Source organism: Melospiza melodia, chromosome 28 (assembly GCF_035770615.1).
Source record: "Melospiza melodia melodia isolate bMelMel2 chromosome 28, bMelMel2.pri, whole genome shotgun sequence".
Lineage (NCBI taxonomy): Eukaryota > Metazoa > Chordata > Aves > Passeriformes > Passerellidae > Melospiza > Melospiza melodia.
This window is the reverse complement of record NC_086221.1, coordinates 2,988,388-3,007,461: the sequence shown is the minus strand read 5'-3', so window position 1 is coordinate 3,007,461 and position 19,074 is coordinate 2,988,388. Positions and strand designations below refer to the sequence as shown.

Genomic DNA, 19,074 nt, shown 5'->3' with positions numbered 1-19,074 from the left:
GTTGCTTTCAGGCTCAAACTCGTGTAAAGCTGAATTTTCTGGACCAGATTGCAAAGTTTTGGGAGCTTCAAGGATGCACACTGAAAATTCCACATGTGGAGAGGAAGATCTTGGATTTATTTCAGCTTAACAGAGTAAGACCATTATGGAAAAACTATCCTGAAGAGCTGCTGTGTTACCTCAATTCCTGGGGGGTGTCACAGTGGGTCAGGGGAGGTTTTGGAGTATATCTAAGCTGAAAAAGTATTGCTTTGTTTAAGCTAACATAGCTAATGGGACAGTAAGAGTAAGAATACATTATCAGGGGAAGACTCTAAGAAACACATTAACATGGAAGTTTTCCTGTGGGCTAGGAGATCACCTTTAATTTACAACTCTTCATTAAAACTGAGCTTATGTATACTGGTCAAGAATTATCTTAGGCTTAATTGGAGAAAGTTCCTGAACAATGACAAAAGTGAGAGGAAAAAAAATTAATTAGAAATATGGAAGAAAAAAAATCAAATTACTTTAGGATGAAATTCATTAAACTTGTGGAGAGGTTCACATATACTGATAGTAAGAGATGGGACTCTCCAATAGGATACATTCTTTCTCCTTTTTTAATGTTTAGGGCAGTTTTTATTGGGAAATTTTGAGTTTATTTTATAGCACTTGTTCCAGTGAAAAGAACTGAGTGTCCTGTGCTAGAAAGTTGTGTTGGGATACAAAGTGACAAATTGCAGCCAAATAAATTCTCAGAGTAGCCTGAGTGCACATGGAACACAGCTGCTGACTTCTTTGTAAATTCAACAGGTTTGTAATTCCTGAATTACAGTAATATATTACAGGTTATATGTTACATATTCCAGCTATTGCCTTAAAACAACTTCAATGTCAAGTGTTTTTTTAAATCTATATATTTGTTGTTTAAAATGTCCATTGGAATGTTGTCCTGCCTTTTTCTTTGAACACTGGTAGTTTTACCATTAAATATGTGACTATTTTATTTTCACTTTTTAGCTAGTTGCAGAACAAGGAGGATTTGATGTGGTTTGCAAGGAGAGAAAATGGACCAAAATAGCCACGAGGATGGGCTTTGCTCCTGGCAAAGCCGTGGGCTCGCACATCCGCGCGCATTACGAGCGAATTCTCTACCCCTACAACTTGTTCCAGTCAGGGGCGAGTCTCTTGGTAAGCTCTGCTGAAACCAACTGCTCAGTTCATGTAGCAGCCACTCTGGGAGGGTTCTCTTGGTTTCTGGAATGTTTGTGAAGCTGCATTTTGTGCCTGGTGTCATGCAGGTGACCAGATGCTATGCTCAGCAGTTCAGGAAGCCACAGGCAAACTTTTCATTAGAAGTGAAGTTTTTAGCATTAGTCCTCCCAGGTAGCCTCTGACTCCTGTTTCCAGCAGGATCTGTTGGTATTCTGTCTTTAAGTTTACCAAAACCTCATGATAAGGGATGTTCCTGTAATGATTTCTGTAAGGCCAAGTACTGCTGCATCCATGGAGCATTCCAGATCCATCTCTCTTGCCACAGCTTGTGGGCCTGAGTGAGCACATGCCTAGAGTGACTCAGGGGCTGTGCCAAGCCATGGCAAGGTTGTGGCACGTTCACTAAGGGGGAGAAGTTGCAGAAAGCTTCCTGGCTGCTGTAGTGATGCTAACAGCGTGACCTGGGATATTTTTCAAGCTTAAATCTTCATCCTTCCTAGTCATCAATCTTTGATTTGCCCATTAAACCATAATTCAGGGTTGATTGAGAGTGGAGGCCACATAATCTCTAATGAGGAATAGGTCTGATCTTTTAGAGCAGCAGTCATTTATTTGGAAAACCAAAATTGGTTGCAGTTGCCAACATCCGTTTTTATTTCTTTGAAATGCTCTTTCCGTGATGCTCTTTCAAAGACAGGAGCGCTGACCTTTTTTAAGCAATAAATGCCCTAATCCTGTTACAAGCAATATCTCTGTGTACAGAAATCAACACAGGCCTTTACACAAAGCTAGCAAAAGGAGGAAGGGATTTCATGTAACTCCAGAGAGGTTAGAATTAGACTTTTTCTGTAGGTAGTGACAATTACTTCTCAGTGAAGAACAGCTAAATTCTGCTGGCTCTTCAGAAAAAGGGGTCTTTTGCAAACAGGATAAGAACAAAATAGAGTTGAAGATAAAAATCTTCATGCTAAGGAAACTGCTGGATCAAAAATTATTTGGCTTCCCTCAAACATTCATGTTAAGTAATGGAAAGCAGCATAATTTTCTAAAGGCGTTTAATTGAAAACTTGGCATTTATATTAGGTCGGAAAACTGAGATTTCTTTTTGGGTTTTTATTGAGCCTGTGTGTTTGTTACACCTGTCTTTGCTGCCATATTTTTGAGGTGCCATTGCACAGGGAAAGATCTCATTTAAATTGTAAAACAGTGAATATCGTACCATAGTATCCTGGGAATAGAAATTTCCTGAGAGTGTCTGTCACACAGTTAACACTCACTTCATGGTTTGTGCAGTATTTAACTCTTTTAGAAGAGGTTTTTCTTCTTTAGGTGAGGATGTGCTTCATTTCAAATGACTTTTCAAGCTCTGCCTTGCAATGAGCACTTGACATCTGTCCAAACCCGTGTGGAGGCAGTTCTAGACAAGTGATGCATGGAAGGTTAACTTATTTTTTAGCTCCTCCCCTCCCCAGGCAGTTAAAATATTCCCCTCCTATATGGGGCAGACACAGATTTTTTTAATGACCTGAGAGAATTCACAGAAATAAGCTGAGTTTAGCTCACTTTTCCCTCTAATTTGATTTTTTTTTTCCTGACAGTGTTGTCTTTCAAGTGAGTTTGTTTTACAATACGTTTTTTGAGTATCATGTCAAATGAGATTCTTTTTGGCTTCCTTTCACATGTTTTTATTAAGTGGTGCTTACCCAGATGCTTCTTGTGTAGGTGTTTGTTACTGTGTGTCTGTTCAGTGGTAATGTAAGCACCTGAGCTGTGTTTTTGGAGAAGCTGTGGCTGTTCAGTGTGACAGCTGTCAGTTGGAGATGTGCTTCCTCCTTTAACAGCCTGTTGAGAGAAGCTCTTCATGCAGCTCTGGTGCTCATCCAGACAAGATTACTGCTTGTATTCACTGAGTCTTTTGATTTTTTTTTCTTTATTTGGTAATACTTGAAATAGTCATTGCTTTCTTTCCTGCAAAAGCCAAAAATATGAAATTATGTAGTTTCCACTAATGACTGTGCCATAACTTTAATCTCCTCTAGATCTGTGTATAGCATTATCTGTTTGTGTGGTTTCAATACATGTTAAAGTGGCTTCAGGAGTTATTTTGACAGATATTCCAGCTGGAGATATTTCTATCTACATGCTGAAATAATGAAACTCTCTGGAGCTGTTCAGAGGGGAATAGACCGGAATAGCATGTTTTCATTAAAGCTCATGTTCAGTCCAACAGCAAAAATTCCTCAAACCAGCCAGTTTGTAATACCCAAAGCAGCTCTCCACAGGGGGTATTTGTTTTCCTCTTTATTTTGAAATTGGACTAGACTAGCCTTGGGTGTCTCCAGAGTAGTTGCAGTGAACCTGTTGGTACTGGCTCCTGCCACCTGTACCTCTCATTCCCAGCTGTAGTAACTGTGTGGCATCCCAGGGAGTCACACTGAATGCCCAGAGGGACAAGTGTCCCCTGCATGAACTGAGGTGTCCAGGATCTTCTGTCAGTGCACCTTCTGTGGTGCATTGCCCAGATGTTTCAGGATTTAAAGTGCAGCAACATTTTGGGGCCCTCAAGGTGGTCTTACTTCTGTTTTTCAGTGAATCCAGTTGACTCAGTAGTTGTGCATCTGGTCTCTTTTCCAAACTAAGGCTTTAGTGAGCTTCATACTTCCAAAGATTTATATGTGTGTGCCCCTGATAGAGATATTTCAGTGTAAGACATTTTGTCACTATAGGACACAAAGTAAAACAACATGGACACACAACTATCCAAGTTATAAAAGAGGGAAGTTTAATTTCTGACTCTAACATTTATAGATCTCTAAAAGTGACAATAGATTAGAGGATGACAGTGCTACCTCTCCAATGACACTGAACAAACGGTTTATTAAATTTCTTCTCCTCCATAAAAAAATACAAAGCAATAAGTTATTTACATAAAGTGTGTGAGAAAGTTTGTTACAAGATTATAAACATTAAAAAGCTTAGAAAAACTTAAAAAACCCCAAAACAACAGACATTTCTCTGGCATCTTCATTGTTCCTGGAGAGCAATGAGCACCTCTGGAGCTTGGTGGGGCTTACCCTCCATGGATGTGTAACAGAGGTAAACCAGTTGTGTCCTACAAGTACAGGGAGCCTGACTGACTTAATTACTACTGATAAATGTCTAAACCTAGAGGAGATTAATTGTATCCCTCTCCCCCCCCAATCTTTTGACTTCCTGAAGGCCTTGTGACCATTCCTGCACTGTCCTTTGTCTGCTAAAGGAGCTGCTGCTTTGTGGCTTCAGCTGAGGGGTTTTCACTTGCTCCCTGTCACTGCTGAGGGTTCAAGGATCGTGTGTGCAACCATCTTGTTGGAATCCAAGGAGATCATGGTCAGAGTGTGTGGGATGAGCTTCTGGGGAATGGTTGATGGAAGCACAACCTCACCAAAGCCTGGCTGGGACAAGGAAAGGACTGCAGAGATGGCAGCTGTGTCCTTGGTTGGAGCCAGTTGATTGTCAGTGTAGGGGTAAAGGAGGGACAGGGGAGTTCTCATCCTTAGACCTTAACAATTCCAGGTGTTCTCTTGGTCCAGCTGGTACTGTGATTAACAGCCATTCCTTACCACTGCCTTTGCCTCGGGTTAGAGAGGCACTGGGAAGTGTTTGTGCTTAAATAGGTGGTGAAAGATCATTATTTAGGAAATGTCATCTGCTGTTTTTTAAAGAACAGTGAATCCTCTTTTTTCGGGGGTTTGGGGTGTTTTTTGGTTTGTTTGGTTGACTTTTTCAGGGTTTTGTGGGTGAGTTTTTTTTGTTGTTTGTTTGGGGTTTTTTTGTTCCTGGGGTTTGGGGTTTTTTTTTAGTTTGGATTTTTGGGGGATGTTTTGGGTTTTTGGGCTTTTTTTTTTTGTTTGTGTGTGGTTTTGTTTGGTTGGTTTTGTTTTAGGTTTTTTTTTGTTTTGGGTTTGTTTAGGCACTGCACTGAAGTGAGGCACAATCTGTTGGTTTTCAAGGTTTTCTTACACTTTTGTTTAGGAAAAGCTGTTTGCCTGCCTTCTAGATCTTTGTTTTCAAGGACCATATGTCCTCTATTATCAGAAGCAGTAGAAACTCTTTTTTTCTGATAATTTTGGTTTTCACATGAGGAACTGAATGATTCAAGGACCCAGATTTTATAGATGTTATTTTCTCTTCTCTCATTTTCAACCTTTTCCTCCCCATTTGCTCTTTCTGCTTGTCCATTTTCTGTTCTGAGAAATTGGGGTTTTTTTGCTACCTTCCACTGATATTGATGTCACATCATCTTCTTTCATCTTTGGTAGATGCCTCATCCATGGAAGCATTTAAGGCCAGGTTGGATGGGTCTCAGCCTTTTCTAGTGAAAGTGTCCCTGCCCATGGGACAAGGTGATCTTTAGGGTCCCTTCCAACCTAAACCCTCTGCAATCCTGTGGTTTTGGTTCCAGTGGGAGCTTTAAGGCTCTTGTGGAGAGGCAGCTGCAGTGCTCTGGGGCTCCAGACCCAACCTTTGAGCATCAGCCAGGACTCACTGGTTGTGTGCATGAGCTGGAAAGCTGAGTGGCACTGTGCATTTAATGCTGAAATTAAGTCAGCCATTTGCTTTCAGAATATAAATCTAGAGTTTACAAAGTCTAACACTGGAGGCAGTCTGAAACAAGCAGCAGCTCTGGAGGTTTCTTTGGTCATTATCACAGGCTGTCTGTGGGTGACGGTTAATGACATCCTGCCACCCTTGACTGATACTCCTTTTTTGTTAAATACTTAGTTTTTTAGCATAGACTTCACTTCTAAAATAACACTTTTTCCTCCTTTTCCCTCCCCCCTCCTGGCTGTAATTTGTTTCTGAAAGTCTGTTTTCTGTGCTGTTTATGGGGCATCATCATCCTCACACCACTGCAGTGGTCTCTCTGTCCTTTACTGCTCTCTCTTGCTGAGAAAATGCTTGTGATGGGAATACACTAACAGAACTGGGGAAGTGTGGATCCAGCAATTTCATGAATTACTTCCTGGCAACATGAGATTTTTCTGTCTGTAGGATTTGTTGTTTACTCATTAAAAACTGTTACATTTTGTCTGCAGTTACTGAGTGTTGTGTGGCTTGACAAACGGGGAATTGTCACTAATTATTCTGTTTCTTGCCAGAGGTATGCACAGTTTTCAGCAATTAAGTGTGTTCATTCAGCAGCTTGAAAGAACTAAAACTGTTCTTGAATATTTTCCCTTCTGCCCTTAATTTAAGCAGCAGTTGTCCTCTCCAAAACATGGGAAGAGGGGAGCTCCTGCAATGTGCATAGTACAGAGCTGTATTTCAGTTAGGACAGGGATGTTTGATAGGTTGTAATTTACTTTTATATTGCTCTGTATGTTGGCATGACAGCCACTCAACCTTAGGACACTTCAGCAGTTGCAGAGTGCTGGTGACCCAGTCTGCAAAGCCCCATCTGCCAGAAGAGTTGGGCTTGGTATTCCACACAGAAAGGTTTGGTGCTCATTAACACTTAAAGGATGACTTCAGCTTTATTTAAGATCCATTATTATGGCTATTGCAGCCCTTAAACTGATGAGAAAAAGTGATGTTGTGCCTTGTTCAGATAAGTAATGTTCCATTGTCATACATGCTGTTTATTAACCCAGCACAGGAATTATTAGGGCCCTGTCTATGTTCTTTCCATGAGCCAGGAAATTGTTCTACCCTGTTTGTATTGCAAGGAGAGGCAGAAACAAAATAATCCAATTGTCTCTTTAGTGCTTGCAGAAGCCAGATCTGAGCAGTGACACGAAGGACAAGGAGTACAAGCCCCACGACATCCCACAGCGACAGTCGGTGCCACCCTCGGAGAGCTGCCCGCCCGCCCGGCGCGCCAAGCGCCTGACCCCCGAGGTGAGCTGGGCACAGGGACCCTGTGTGAGTGTTTGTGTGCCTAGGAACAGGTGAGCTGGGACAGAGGGACCCTGTGTGAGTGTGTGTGTGTGTGTGTGTGCCTAGGAACAGGTGAGCTGGGCAGAGGGACCCTGTGTGAGTGTGTGTGTGCCTAGGAACAGGTGAGCTGGGGCAGAGGGACCCTGTGTGAGTGTTTGTGTGCCTAGGAACAGGTGAGCTGGGACAGAGGGACCCTGTGTGAGTGTGTGTGTGTGTGTGTGTGTGCCTAGGAACAGGTGAGCTGGGACAGAGGGACCCTGTGTGAGTGTGTGTGTGTGTGCCTAGGAACAGGTGAGCTGGGCAGAGGGACCCTGTGTGAGTGTGTGTGTGTGTGTGTGTGTGTGTGCCTAGGAACAGGTGAGCTGGGCAGAGGGACCCTGTGTGAGTGTGTGTGTGTGTGTGTGTGTGTGTGCCTAGGAACAGGTGAGCTGGGGCAGAGGGACCCTGTGTGAGTGTATGTGTGTGTGTGTGTGCCTAGGAACAGGTGAGCTGGGCAGAGGGACCCTGTGTGAGTGTGTGTGCCTAGGAACAGGTGAGCTGGGACAGAGGGACCCTGTGTGAGTGTGTGTGTGTGCCTAGGAACAGGTGAGCTGGGACAGAGGGACCCTGTGTGAGTGTGTGTGTGTGTGTGTGTGTGTGTTTGTGTGTGTGTGCCTAGGAACAGGTGAGCTGGGGCAGAGGGACCCTGTGTGAGTGTGTGTGTGTGTGTGTTTGTGTGTGTGTGCCTAGGAACAGGTGAGCTGGGGCAGAGGCACCCTGTGTGTGTGTGTGTGTTTGTGTGTGTGTGCCTAGGAACAGGTGAGCTGGGGCAGAGGGACCCTGAGCAGGGCACTCTGTGTGTGTGTGTGTGTTTGTGTCTAGGAACAGCTGCTTCACTGTGTCAGGGCTACCTAAACGTTCAGAAATGGTGAGAAACAACTGCTCACTTTGAAAGTTTAAAAAGGTTTATTAAACCTTAACAAAAATACAACATAAGAAAAAAGTCGCAGCGCTGGGAACTGCCCCTCGTGGGTACCGCGTGGCTGGTTCATCTGCAAGATGGATGCTCAGGCTTTTATACCCCTGGGGTTGCATCAGCCAGCCCTGGCCCCTCTCAAAGTTTGTCAGTCAGCTCTTCTTTGCCATTTATCAGTGCAGACTGCTTTGTAACTGGATTGGGGGTCAGGTGTTGCAATGCTGCACCCCGTAAGCACCCCCAAGCTTTTCCATTCCCAACTGCCCCATGCAAGGGACACCTGTGCAGCTTCTTTGTACCTGTCCTAGATAATCTAGGCTGTCTGATGGCAGCAATACAGGGGGGGAAAGGGAACTATGGGGAGAACAGAGGACATGTAGACTACAATAACATAACTGTACATCACTAAAGCTTTTCTTAATAGTCACACAATAATGATCCCTTAATTGTGAGAGCCAATCATCTCATTTTCCATCTATAACAGAAATCGTAAATAATGGGTAAGAATTGTCTGGTACTTTACCCAGTGTGTAACTGAAGTTTGGTGTTCTGGGAGGCTCTGCTGTGGGGACTGTTGGTGAGGCTGTACAGTAGGGTTATGCTTTCAGCATGATATAGATACTGTGGGGCTCTTAGATTAAAGTACAGGTGACAAATCCTGGAAGTGAAGCAGCTTTGATCTGTTGTTCCTTCTCCTTGTTCTCTAAATGTACCAGGAGGTTTCTGTACATATCTCATGAGCTGAAGCCAGCTATTAGGGTGGGGAAGATTTTGGTTATAACATCAGCATTGTTATAATTCATTTTTCACTCTTGAGTTCTATAAATTTGTGTTAATTTACCCTTGCAATATAAGGAAAAAATGCATACCATGAAGTCAGTGTGGTTTTCTATGATCTTACACGTCTCTGAGAAGCAGTGTTTGTTTGGATAAGCATGAAATGTATTGGTTATATCTCAGTATCTTCTGTGAAGACATATTTTAGGAGATCATGTGTCTCCTTTGTTGCTGGAAAACAGCAATACTTTGGCTCCAGCCTTTCCAGCCTGATGATCCTATCTCCAGAGAGTTCCTATTTCTTTTGTTTGAGCAGATGAAGAGTAGGGGAGGATATTCCCAGGAGAGGGTCTGATTAGTGGTGACATCATGAGTTAGGAAGGTCACAGTTTGTTTCAGACTCTTATTAACTCCCATTGTTCTGGTCTTGGTCTTTATTAGTGCTAATAGTACAGCATAGCTGTTGCAAATTCTGCTTGTAATTATGCTTGGTTAATGAGATACAATTAAGGGTTTCTAAAGCTTTTCCACTCAAATACCTGGTTACAAGTGGATTTATAATTCTGAGCAGACTTGAGTAGTTTGGGCTGAAACTTTCCATTTGAAGTATCTGCCTGTGGTTGAAGGATTCTTGTTCTCATGGATCCCTTAGGAATTTACAGCAGGACAAATATACACTAAAATTCCAGCTGTTTCTCTGGCAGTGGTCTCAGATGGCACTGACAGAGAGAGCACATTTTTGTCATTTTGTGGGAAACCAACTACACATCCTAAGCCAACAGACAAGGCTGCCCTCTCAGCTCTTGCCCCAAGCACCACTGATGTTGTGTACCTCATTTTTGCGGAAAGAAGATCCATAATTAAGAACATAACTGGAACACACAGCACTAAGGCTGAATTGAGCAACAGGGACTGGCTGGCTTAGCCAGGAGCTGTAGTGTTTTAAGACAGTAATTTCCTGAAATTAAGATTTGTTAATGTGAATTTAGCTGTTCCATATCAATGCAGTCAGAGGTGGTGATTAAATCCATTTTATTCAGCATTAGAGTTCTAAGCAGTTTGCATTTGCACTGACCTGGTTGCAAAAGAGAAATGTTTGGTTCATATCTCAATTTTTTGCTCTAATGCAATACACAACGATTTGTCAATGTCTTAAACTGTGAGTCTTAAATTCATTCTCATGTTTGCCAGTTTGATGTTTTCAGTTGTAAGACACCCACAGTTTTCCCTTGCCCTTTCCTACCTGGTGAGTAAACAGACAGGAGAAAATGTTCATAATGAGAAAGGAAAAGGGCAATGACTGTCTAGGCTGGCTTTGAAATGCAAAGGCTTTAAGTGCTTGATGTAGAGCAGTTCAGTGTGAAAGACCACAACAATGCAGGGGAGGTGAAAGTGAGATGACCTGATGCGATAAAAGGCTCAGGCCAGACCAAGAGCTGCTCTTGTGAAGATCAGTATCAGCTGAAGCACAAAAGGCACAGCTCAGAGGAGCTGAAGATGCAGAAACTGGGTGTCTATCCCTGCACTTGAGGCTCAGGGTATGCTGGCCCTGAGGCAGAACTGCTGCCCACAATGAACAACTTCTCTTGGTGCATTTCTTAAGCAGTGGGACCTCTGAGTGGTCTGATGGAGATATTTGAGCAAAGAGAACATGAAAAGTGATTAGGAAATATTGTCAAAACCAGCTCTGTAAAAATCAAAAAACCAAAACCCCCTAGATTGAACATCAGTTCCCACCCCATAGAGTACTTGGGGCTGTGTCCAGTCCTGCCTTAGACCTGACACACACATCCCATCTTCTGGGCTTCAGAGAGTGGCTGAGTGACTTGTTGCATGACCTCATTTCCTTAGAGTGTTGGAGAAACCTCTCGAAACACTGAGGGATTTGAGAATTGTTCTTCCACCATCTCAAAATTTCAGGGAAGAAATGTAAGCATTAAATGGAAGAGCATTATTCTGTGGTGAAAGTTCCAAGATGTACCAACAAAGGTCCCTGCTTTGAAGACTGAAGCATGTTCTGCTCCTTAGGAGTACAAGAAAATCTGTGAAGGCACCAAGTTCCTTGTGCTTTGCTTCTTAATGGGTCCCACTGAAAGCAAACCCAAATCCTGGTATCATTATTGGCATGGATATTTTGGAGGATTTACTTTCCAATCTTCCATGTTGTTCCCTGCATCATTTCTCTCTGAACTACTTGTAAATAATTGAAGACAAGTATTTCAGAACTCCAGGTGTCAGTTTAGATTTAGTGGTTTGTAAGTATCAGATGGTTCTGAGTTTAATTGAAGTCCCCATAGTGTCTCTCTGACTCTCACTGGAACAAGGCAGGTTACAAGTCTTGAACTTTTGTGATACTTCAGAGAGGTGTTTGTGTCTCACACCAATGCAATCCACATGGTTTGAACTGGAAGGGACTTTAGGAAATGTTTAGTTGGGACTCACAGAGCCAACCTTTCCCAGAGCCAGCTGGAGATTCCAGACTCATCTCTCTGTGCTTGGGCAAGCAGCCAGATCAGCTGGCACTGAACATCTTCCCAAACACAAGTGGCAAACCAGAGTCTTCCAGCTAAGGATGTTACTTAGGGGTTTTTCCTTGTTTTGTTTTTTTTTCCCTTTTTAAAGGCAACCAATGTTAAAAGTGAGACTGACCCTCCAGAAGCCAGAACTCACAATCTGAGACGCAGAATGGGCTGTGCCCCTCCAAAGAGTGAAGGTGGTGAGTGAAACACAGCAGAAATGCAGTTTCTGTTATTTTGCACAAATGTGTTTTAAGACCAAAACTAAAATTAGCATTTGGAACTATTCAAAGTATTTTATAAAAGAAACCAACTTTCACTTAATTTTAAAATAGGATTTTTTGATAAAAAGTTATTTTATGGATTTAAGTATTTTGGGGGAGGTTTCTTGTAAGTGGTTGAGTTTTCTTGAAGATGATGTTTTCATTTGAAAAAGACTTACACTTCTTTGAACTTGGGCGTCTCTTCTGGAACAATCAGAAATAAGATTGGAGCAATGGGGTTTTTTTCTATTTTAAATAATATCAGTCCATGAGCTTTAAATAGAAGAAACTCTTTTAAGAATGTGTCAGATATCAGACACTTTTTGGAAGGAATTTGGACTTAAAATCTGGAAATTTAACTAATGAAAGCAAAAGGTGGTCTGTTTTGAGCTTAATGATAAAGTTTCCATAATATTATTAAATTGCTGCTATCAGCAGACCTGAGTCTATTTTCTCCTTAAGAAATAATTATTTGAGACTAAGAAACAATATTTAATGCCATCAAACAGAAGAATAAGCTTGCTGATAAATAATTTATCCAAATAAATACAGGAACCATTTACAACTACTCAATAATTGAAATTACCTGAGCAATCTGTCAATCTCATTTGTTCCTTCAGAATCTTTTTTTCAATAATTTGTTTAGATTATGGTGTTTTGTAATTTGAATTTTTTTCTTCAAGGAGTCTCTAAGCACTAGCCTCCCTTCCCCAAGAGTAGAAGGAAAAAGCTCTTGACAACATTCTTCAACACCACGTGGAAAGAAAACCTTAGCTGATAAACCTGCTCATAATTCAATTAAAATGAATTAAAATGGCATATACTGAAAAACTGTGGGCTGTGATAGCCAGTGCTGGCTTGTGGGGGTTTGCTGGGATTTTTGGATAACACTGACTTCTGGAGGCGTTGCAGGAGTTCAAGTCTTGCCCTGTGCTGACTGAACCAAGTTTGGGGGATAACAATTCAGCAAACACCTTGGTGTGATGCAGTCTAACAAGCAATCAATAAAACAAATAATAACAAAGAATGCTAAGCATTGAAACATTTTGCAATACTCTCATTTTTTTTCCTTTGCCCAGACAAGGAAATGCGCAGTGTGGTGAAGCTCCCTGAGAAGAAAGAACTTTCTGGGGAGCCAGAGAAGGACAAATCCAAAGCCAGATCTAAAAAACCCACCAATGCTGTGAGTACCCCCTGCCTTCCTGCAGCTTTTACATGCATTTCTGGATTTCTCTAGGGTGTGTAGTAAAACCTGCTGTCACTTTGTGACCTGGAAGACTCCTGGCTGCTTCCTGGAGCCCCAGGCTGAAGCACAGCAGTGTTTGTGCCTGCTGGAATATCAACAGTGCCAAAGCTTCACAGAGCTGGGAATGGCAGGATGGTTAAGTTTCATTATCTATAACTAAAGTAACTTGTTTTCTGTCTCCAAAGTACAGTCTCAAAATAAGCATTTTGAAAGCATAGTGCAGTGGAAGTGATTGTGTGAGCTGATCCCTCCCCACAGCTCTGTAACCTCAGGAGAGCTCTGTGCAGGCTGTGGCACATGGCACTTCACAGACCTGCCCCTAATTCCACAATTTCAGCACTAAATTGGAAGCTTTGTTGTTCAAATGTATCTTAAAAAACCAACTCTCTTCCTGCTCCAGCTCTCCACATGCCACCAACTATCCCCAGAACCCCCTCCTGAAGGCAGTGGTAGTTGTCTCGCTTCTGAGAAGATAATGCTGAGATTCTTTCTGCCCATGCCACGAGTTAGGTCCCTCCTAAAACCAAACCTGTTCCCATTCAATCCACACCTGTAGCTGGTACCTGAGAATGAAGGGTGCAAATACCAGAACCCTGACTCCCTCACCCCCAAATGAAAAAAGAAGCTTGTGGGGAAGAACAGGAGATGCTGCTGCTTTTTTTTTTTTTTTTTTTTTTTTTTTAACAAGTTAAGGCAAGAGGTTCTGTCTGTCCTCTTGACTCTGTTCTGTGTTTGGGAAGAGCCTTCCAGGCTACTGCTGGTGAGAGTTGGGTGTAGGACAGGCAGCAGAGAGCTCATCCCAGGCTGGAGTGCTTGTGCCTGTTCCTTAGGGCTTGGGAGCTGCTCTGTCAGAATTAAGAGCTGCCCCCCTACCCAAAGCTCCTCTGGGAGGTTGGAGGCTTCTCTGGGGAAAATAAGGAACATCCCCAGCAACAGGAACTCCTTTCTCCAGATTTCTGTTTTCCAAGGCAATTGGTCTCAGAGGGGAATGAAACACCTGAGGCTGTACATGGAAAAGCCCATGCTGGGTTTGTGAGCCCCAGCAGGTGTGGGGGTATTCCTGCCCAGCCCCAGGTGTTGGGCTGCACCTGCCAAGGCCACAGTACTGCTGATCTGAGCTGTCCTGGCACTTGGGAAAAAAAATGCATGGAAGGGCTTGCAGCTCTTGTTTAATTACAGAGGGAGGTATTTAAACTTCTAAAAGAATATTCAGGGTGTGTTTGTCTCATTTCCATTGCAGAGATAAAGTAAGAATGAGCTTTGGGGAGTGTCACAGATGGGAGTTACCAAACTGCTTTCACCCTGAGTTACCTTCAGCTCTCCCATTGCTCCTGTGGGATTCTGTGTTGCAGGTGGATCTGTATGTGTGTCTCCTGTGTGGCAGTGGGAACGATGAGGACAGACTCCTGCTGTGTGATGGCTGTGATGACAGTTACCACACCTTCTGTTTAATTCCACCCCTCCATGATGTTCCCAAAGGGGACTGGAGGTGTCCCCAGTGTCTGGCTCAGGTAATCTGACAAATCACTGCAGTAAAGCCAAAGGCTAATTTGTATTTTGTGGGTTTTTTTAAACTGATCAGGAATAGAAAATACAATGAATTGCTATTTAAGGTTGTGCAAATAAGGTGATAGAGGTAAAGCTAAAATGAAGACTGGGAATGCTTCATATTGCAAAGCTGACACTTATTGTTTTCAGCCAAAAATTGGTATGTCTTTGAAGAACATTTTGGATTTTAACTGACACCTTTTCTCTGTACTTATAATTGGAGTCTCACTGGGTGCTTCAGTGTGATCATTTATGGATCTTATCCTGCTTAGCTCTACTAGAGTAAGGAGAAATTAGGCATATTAATTCATTAATGTTTATGCAGATTTATTTACAAATAAATTTTGTAATTTGGTGAACCAAGCAGAGTTTCTTCTTCTGTCTCTGCCTTTTGGAAGTGTTTTCATTTCAGTGGTGTCCTTCCTTCTTACCACTCAGAAGCTGTTCCAGGAGCCCATAGCCCATTTGTGTAAATCTGAGCACAGTGTTGTGTGAATGGGTTACAGAACCAATTTCCTTTTCCCTTGCAGGAGTGTAACAAGCCTCAGGAAGCCTTTGGGTTTGAGCAAGCAGCACGAGACTACACCCTGCGCACGTTCGGGGAAATGGCCGATGCCTTCAAGTCAGACTATTTTAACATGCCAGTACATGTATGTTCCTGCTTCATCCTCCTCTTGTGTACAGTTCATTTGTGTGGTTAGCTAAATTAGGTATATCTAGGGAGGGAGGAAAGGAGGGGTTCTGGGTTTGAATGGAATGAAATCCCAAATCAGAGGTTCTCATTTACATCAGCAAATCCTAGCTATTGCTGGTTCGTGGTTTCTTGTTCCACCAGCTGCTTGTGTTTTTATTTGGTCTTTTCCCACTTTAGAAGAAGTGTCTGTAGGCAAGAGAACAGTGACTGTCAGGCACTCCTGAGAGAGCAGGGCAGCAGCATCTCCTGGAGCCACATCTCTGCTGCAGTTGTTTTTCTCTTGTTGAAACAATTTTAAAATGGAGAAAAGCTTCAAGCTAATGGAGGTTCCTCCCTGAGACAGCTTTGATGCTCGTGCTCCTCATCTACTGATTCCTCAAACATACTCCCTTTTTTTCTCATACCTAGATGGTCCCCACTGAGCTGGTTGAAAAAGAATTTTGGAGACTTGTCAGTACCATTGAAGAGGATGTGACAGTGGAGTACGGAGCTGACATTGCTTCAAAGGAGTTTGGCAGTGGCTTCCCTGTTAGAGGTGGGAAGTTTAAAGTTAGACCAGAAGAAGAGGTAGGTCTTTGAGTTCACTGTGGTTGTTTTTATTGCAGTTTTTCATGGGATGGCTCTTCTTGGTTTAAAGCACAATAATTGAACTGGGTTGCCAAGAGTTTTGTGTATCTGGCAGAGTATTTAAGAGCAGAGCTACACTGGGATTTTGAATAAATAAAATTTGCTGTGATCAGCCATTCAAAGCCATAGGTTTATTCTAGTAGTTAATAAATAACTTCCAAACCAAATAAAACCAAATTAAAAAGGTGTCATTTTAACAAAACAGGGCAGGTCAGGATTGTGAAAGAGGCAAAGACAATGGAGGCTTTAGTCTTTGAGTCATTGATTTGTTTCTTGTATTCCTCAGTTGGGAAAAGTGCTTCTCTTCCATTGCTCTTGAGTAGATTTATTTTCTTGGGTTTTCTCCTCCTGTTGTATAAACCTGTGACTGTTCTGCTCCATTTTCAGGAATACCTTGATAGTGGCTGGAATTTAAACAACATGCCTGTGATGGAGCAGTCTGTGCTTGCTCACATCACTGCAGACATCTGTGGGATGAAACTGCCCTGGCTGTACGTAGGAATGTGCTTTTCCTCATTTTGTTGGCATATAGAAGACCATTGGAGCTATTCCATTAACTATCTGCATTGGTGAGTTTGAGGAATAAACCCAGTCTAGGAAACAATCTCCCTTTCCTTCCCTATTCTCCTTAATTAGTGGACTAAAAGCAGATTTGCAGAGCTCAGCCAGAGTAACCTGCTGTCCTGTTGCAGCAGGGTCAAATCTGACAGTGTAATTCCTACATTGATTTACTTCTGGACAAGAGGTCATGTTTTGGAAAGAGACATCCATTCCCAGTTTTAAAAAATCCATGAAAGATGCAGCAGATACTCCATCAAATGTTTTATTATATTCAATATAAACTAAAAACCATGCGAGTTTTCTTTTAACAATCATCCAACTTCAGCTTAGCAACTCAGTTCCGGCAGGTTTTGTCTGTTGGATGGATCATGCTGTCATAAATCCTCTCATCAAGCCAACACTTGTCAGCTGTAATCAGGACAGATCTTTACCATCTCTTTGATATTCTAAATAGACTGAACTCCTTGAACTTCTCACCTTACAACAGCTTTTCTAGAGTCTGGATTATGCTTGTCACTCTTCCTGAAACCTGTCAAGCTCTTTCTCTTTCCTAGTTCATACGAGTATTCAAGCAGAATGGTAAAACCAATGCCAGCTGCTGTTCAGTGGGTCCTTTTTTTGCTTGATTATTCAGTTGCTGCTCCTTGAAATAGCAGCTTCTGCAGTGCAGCCCAAGAGCCAGTGACTTAATTCACTTGTTTTCATGGTGCTTACTGTTAAAAAAACAAATGTTTGAGTGAAAATAAGCAAAGGAGTGACAGTATTACATGGTAAAAACAATCTATCTTGTCATGTGTTACTGCTTTTTTTTTTCCTCTTTGTCTGAGTCTTCAGTCAGACTGAAAACTGTGGGTGGAAGAGGAGATTGCAGCACAGATTTCATTCCTTCTAGGAGCATTTCCCTCACTGTTCATAGAATGTCCTCCATAGTGTGCCCCCAATTGCATTGTTGTCTGCAGATGGCCAGGAAGGTGTGGCAGTGCATATGAGTTCTTGTGCATACATGAGATACATCCAGACATAAAAAGTTACTTGACCTGCTTTCAATTTATTTATCCTCCATCTGAAAAGTCATTGATGTCCTTTCATTTGCAGATATCCTTCATTCCCCTTCCATGCAGGGGTTTAAATCTGCATTGGAGGGCAATGTGCATTAAGTTAAAGCTGTTCTTGGCCAGAGCACTCTGAACAACCTGCTTCTGCAGAGACAGTGCTCCAAACTGTGAATCAAAGACTCCAAAAAGCAGGACTGGTTCTTGGGAGAGTCCTAGGGATGGCATGTCCATCTTCAACATTCCCATGTGCCTTGTAGGGGCCTGTGTCCTGCCTGGTGCAGTGTTGTGAGCAGCTAACCCCAAGGGACCCAGGCTGCAGCAGCAGAGCTCTCCTAGGGTTGGAGGCAGTAGTAATCCTACAGAACTCTGAATTCTGTGTTGGTTCTAGAAATGGTAAAAGGGAAAAAAAAAAACTCAAACCTTTGCTCTAAAGATGCTTGGCAATAAATAAGATGTCAGTCCTGGACAGAGGAAGAATTGCCATCATTGCTTCTAGTATTTGTACAGGCAAGGATGTGGAGCAGTCAGGAAGCAGAGCAAAAAAACCTGTGACCTCCACTGCTGCTCCCTCAGGCTGCTGGCACCTCAACACCTGCATTAGAACTGTCTGTCACTTGTTCCCCTGAGTCCAGAGACCCCCAGTTCCAATATCTTGCTTCAAGTTTACACAGTTCATATCTGTTGTGTTACCCATTCCTCAGTGCTGGTATATGTGAGGGAGCAGAACTCTTGACTAGCCCAGTCCAGACACAGAATGGATTTCAGTTGCATCTGTGGCTGGTTTTCCTGGACTCCTAGAGTTGTCCCAGGATGATGGCCAGGCACAAGGCTGCAGAGTTGTCCCAGGATGATGGCCAGGCCCAAGGCTACAAAGTCATTTAATACTCTGTAACAACTCCTTGTGTGTAACTCCCTGTGTGTAGCTGCCCTTCCACAGTCCATCCTGCTGGCTCTCCTCTTCCCCTGACACAGGGGCTGTGTAAGCATAGGAATGAACTCCTAGGGATGAGAAGTAGACTTCTGGATTCACACTTCACTTTTATATTTTGGAATCCTCCCAATTACTTCATGATTGATGGAACTGACTGTTGGGTCAGTTTTAGTCTGCCAACTCTTCAGAAGTCTTGGAATAAGGTGATTTGTCTGTTTTCCTTTCTAAATACCTTTTCGAAGTTCATTCTTTCTAAGGCCCTGGAGGCATTTTTGTCTCAGTGCTGCAGTGAGCCAGTGTCAGTTAAGCTTGTAACAGTATCTGCTGGAACACATCTGCATCCCCTTAATTCTCTCAGCTGGCTTGCATCGAGTGCTGAAAGTTCTTTGTTTCTACTCTGGATGTGGATTTTTTTTCCCTTGAAGTCTTGCATAATTTGGAAGTTTAATTTTTACTTCCTATGTGTTGCTTTTATGGCAGCTATACATAAGACAGAAAGAACTGGCTTTGGTTGTTGGACCCAAGAGGGAGTTTGTGTTCATGAGAAAAGACAGGCAGCTTAGGTTTTGAAGTTGTGCTGGAATCAGCAGAATTTCACTGAGGACTTCTTCAGACTTTTTCTCCCTCCCCCACAATATTTGAAGTACCTGCTCAGAAGTGTAGGCAGTTAAAAACAGGTCTGGAGAAGAGGGACCTGTGTAAAATGTGAAGATTCAGGAATGTACAGCACCTTTGCATTCCTTCCTGGTGATATGCCCTTCCTTTGACATGGTGTATTTTAAAGC

The 19,074-nt window shown here is 42.6% G+C and overlaps 1 protein-coding gene across 3 annotated transcripts in view; it reads left to right on the top strand.

Annotated features, from left to right (window-relative positions):
• Positions 1–19,074, top strand: part of KDM5B (lysine demethylase 5B) — a 59,782-nt gene that overhangs the window by 13,876 nt on the left and 26,832 nt on the right. For 2 of the 3 annotated variants that reach the window (XM_063178234.1, XM_063178231.1), the window contains exons 3-11: positions 12–134; positions 1,003–1,173; positions 6,943–7,077; positions 11,471–11,564; positions 12,707–12,810; positions 14,226–14,384; positions 14,952–15,071; positions 15,524–15,682; positions 16,130–16,311. In XM_063178234.1, the coding sequence (XP_063034304.1) occupies positions 12–134; positions 1,003–1,173; positions 6,943–7,077; positions 11,471–11,564; positions 12,707–12,810; positions 14,226–14,384; positions 14,952–15,071; positions 15,524–15,682; positions 16,130–16,311 (1,247 nt within the window). The remainder of the gene's footprint in view (positions 1–11; positions 135–1,002; positions 1,174–6,942; positions 7,078–11,470; positions 11,565–12,706; positions 12,811–14,225; positions 14,385–14,951; positions 15,072–15,523; positions 15,683–16,129; positions 16,312–19,074) is intronic. The other variant, XM_063178233.1, reaches the window with a different exon arrangement.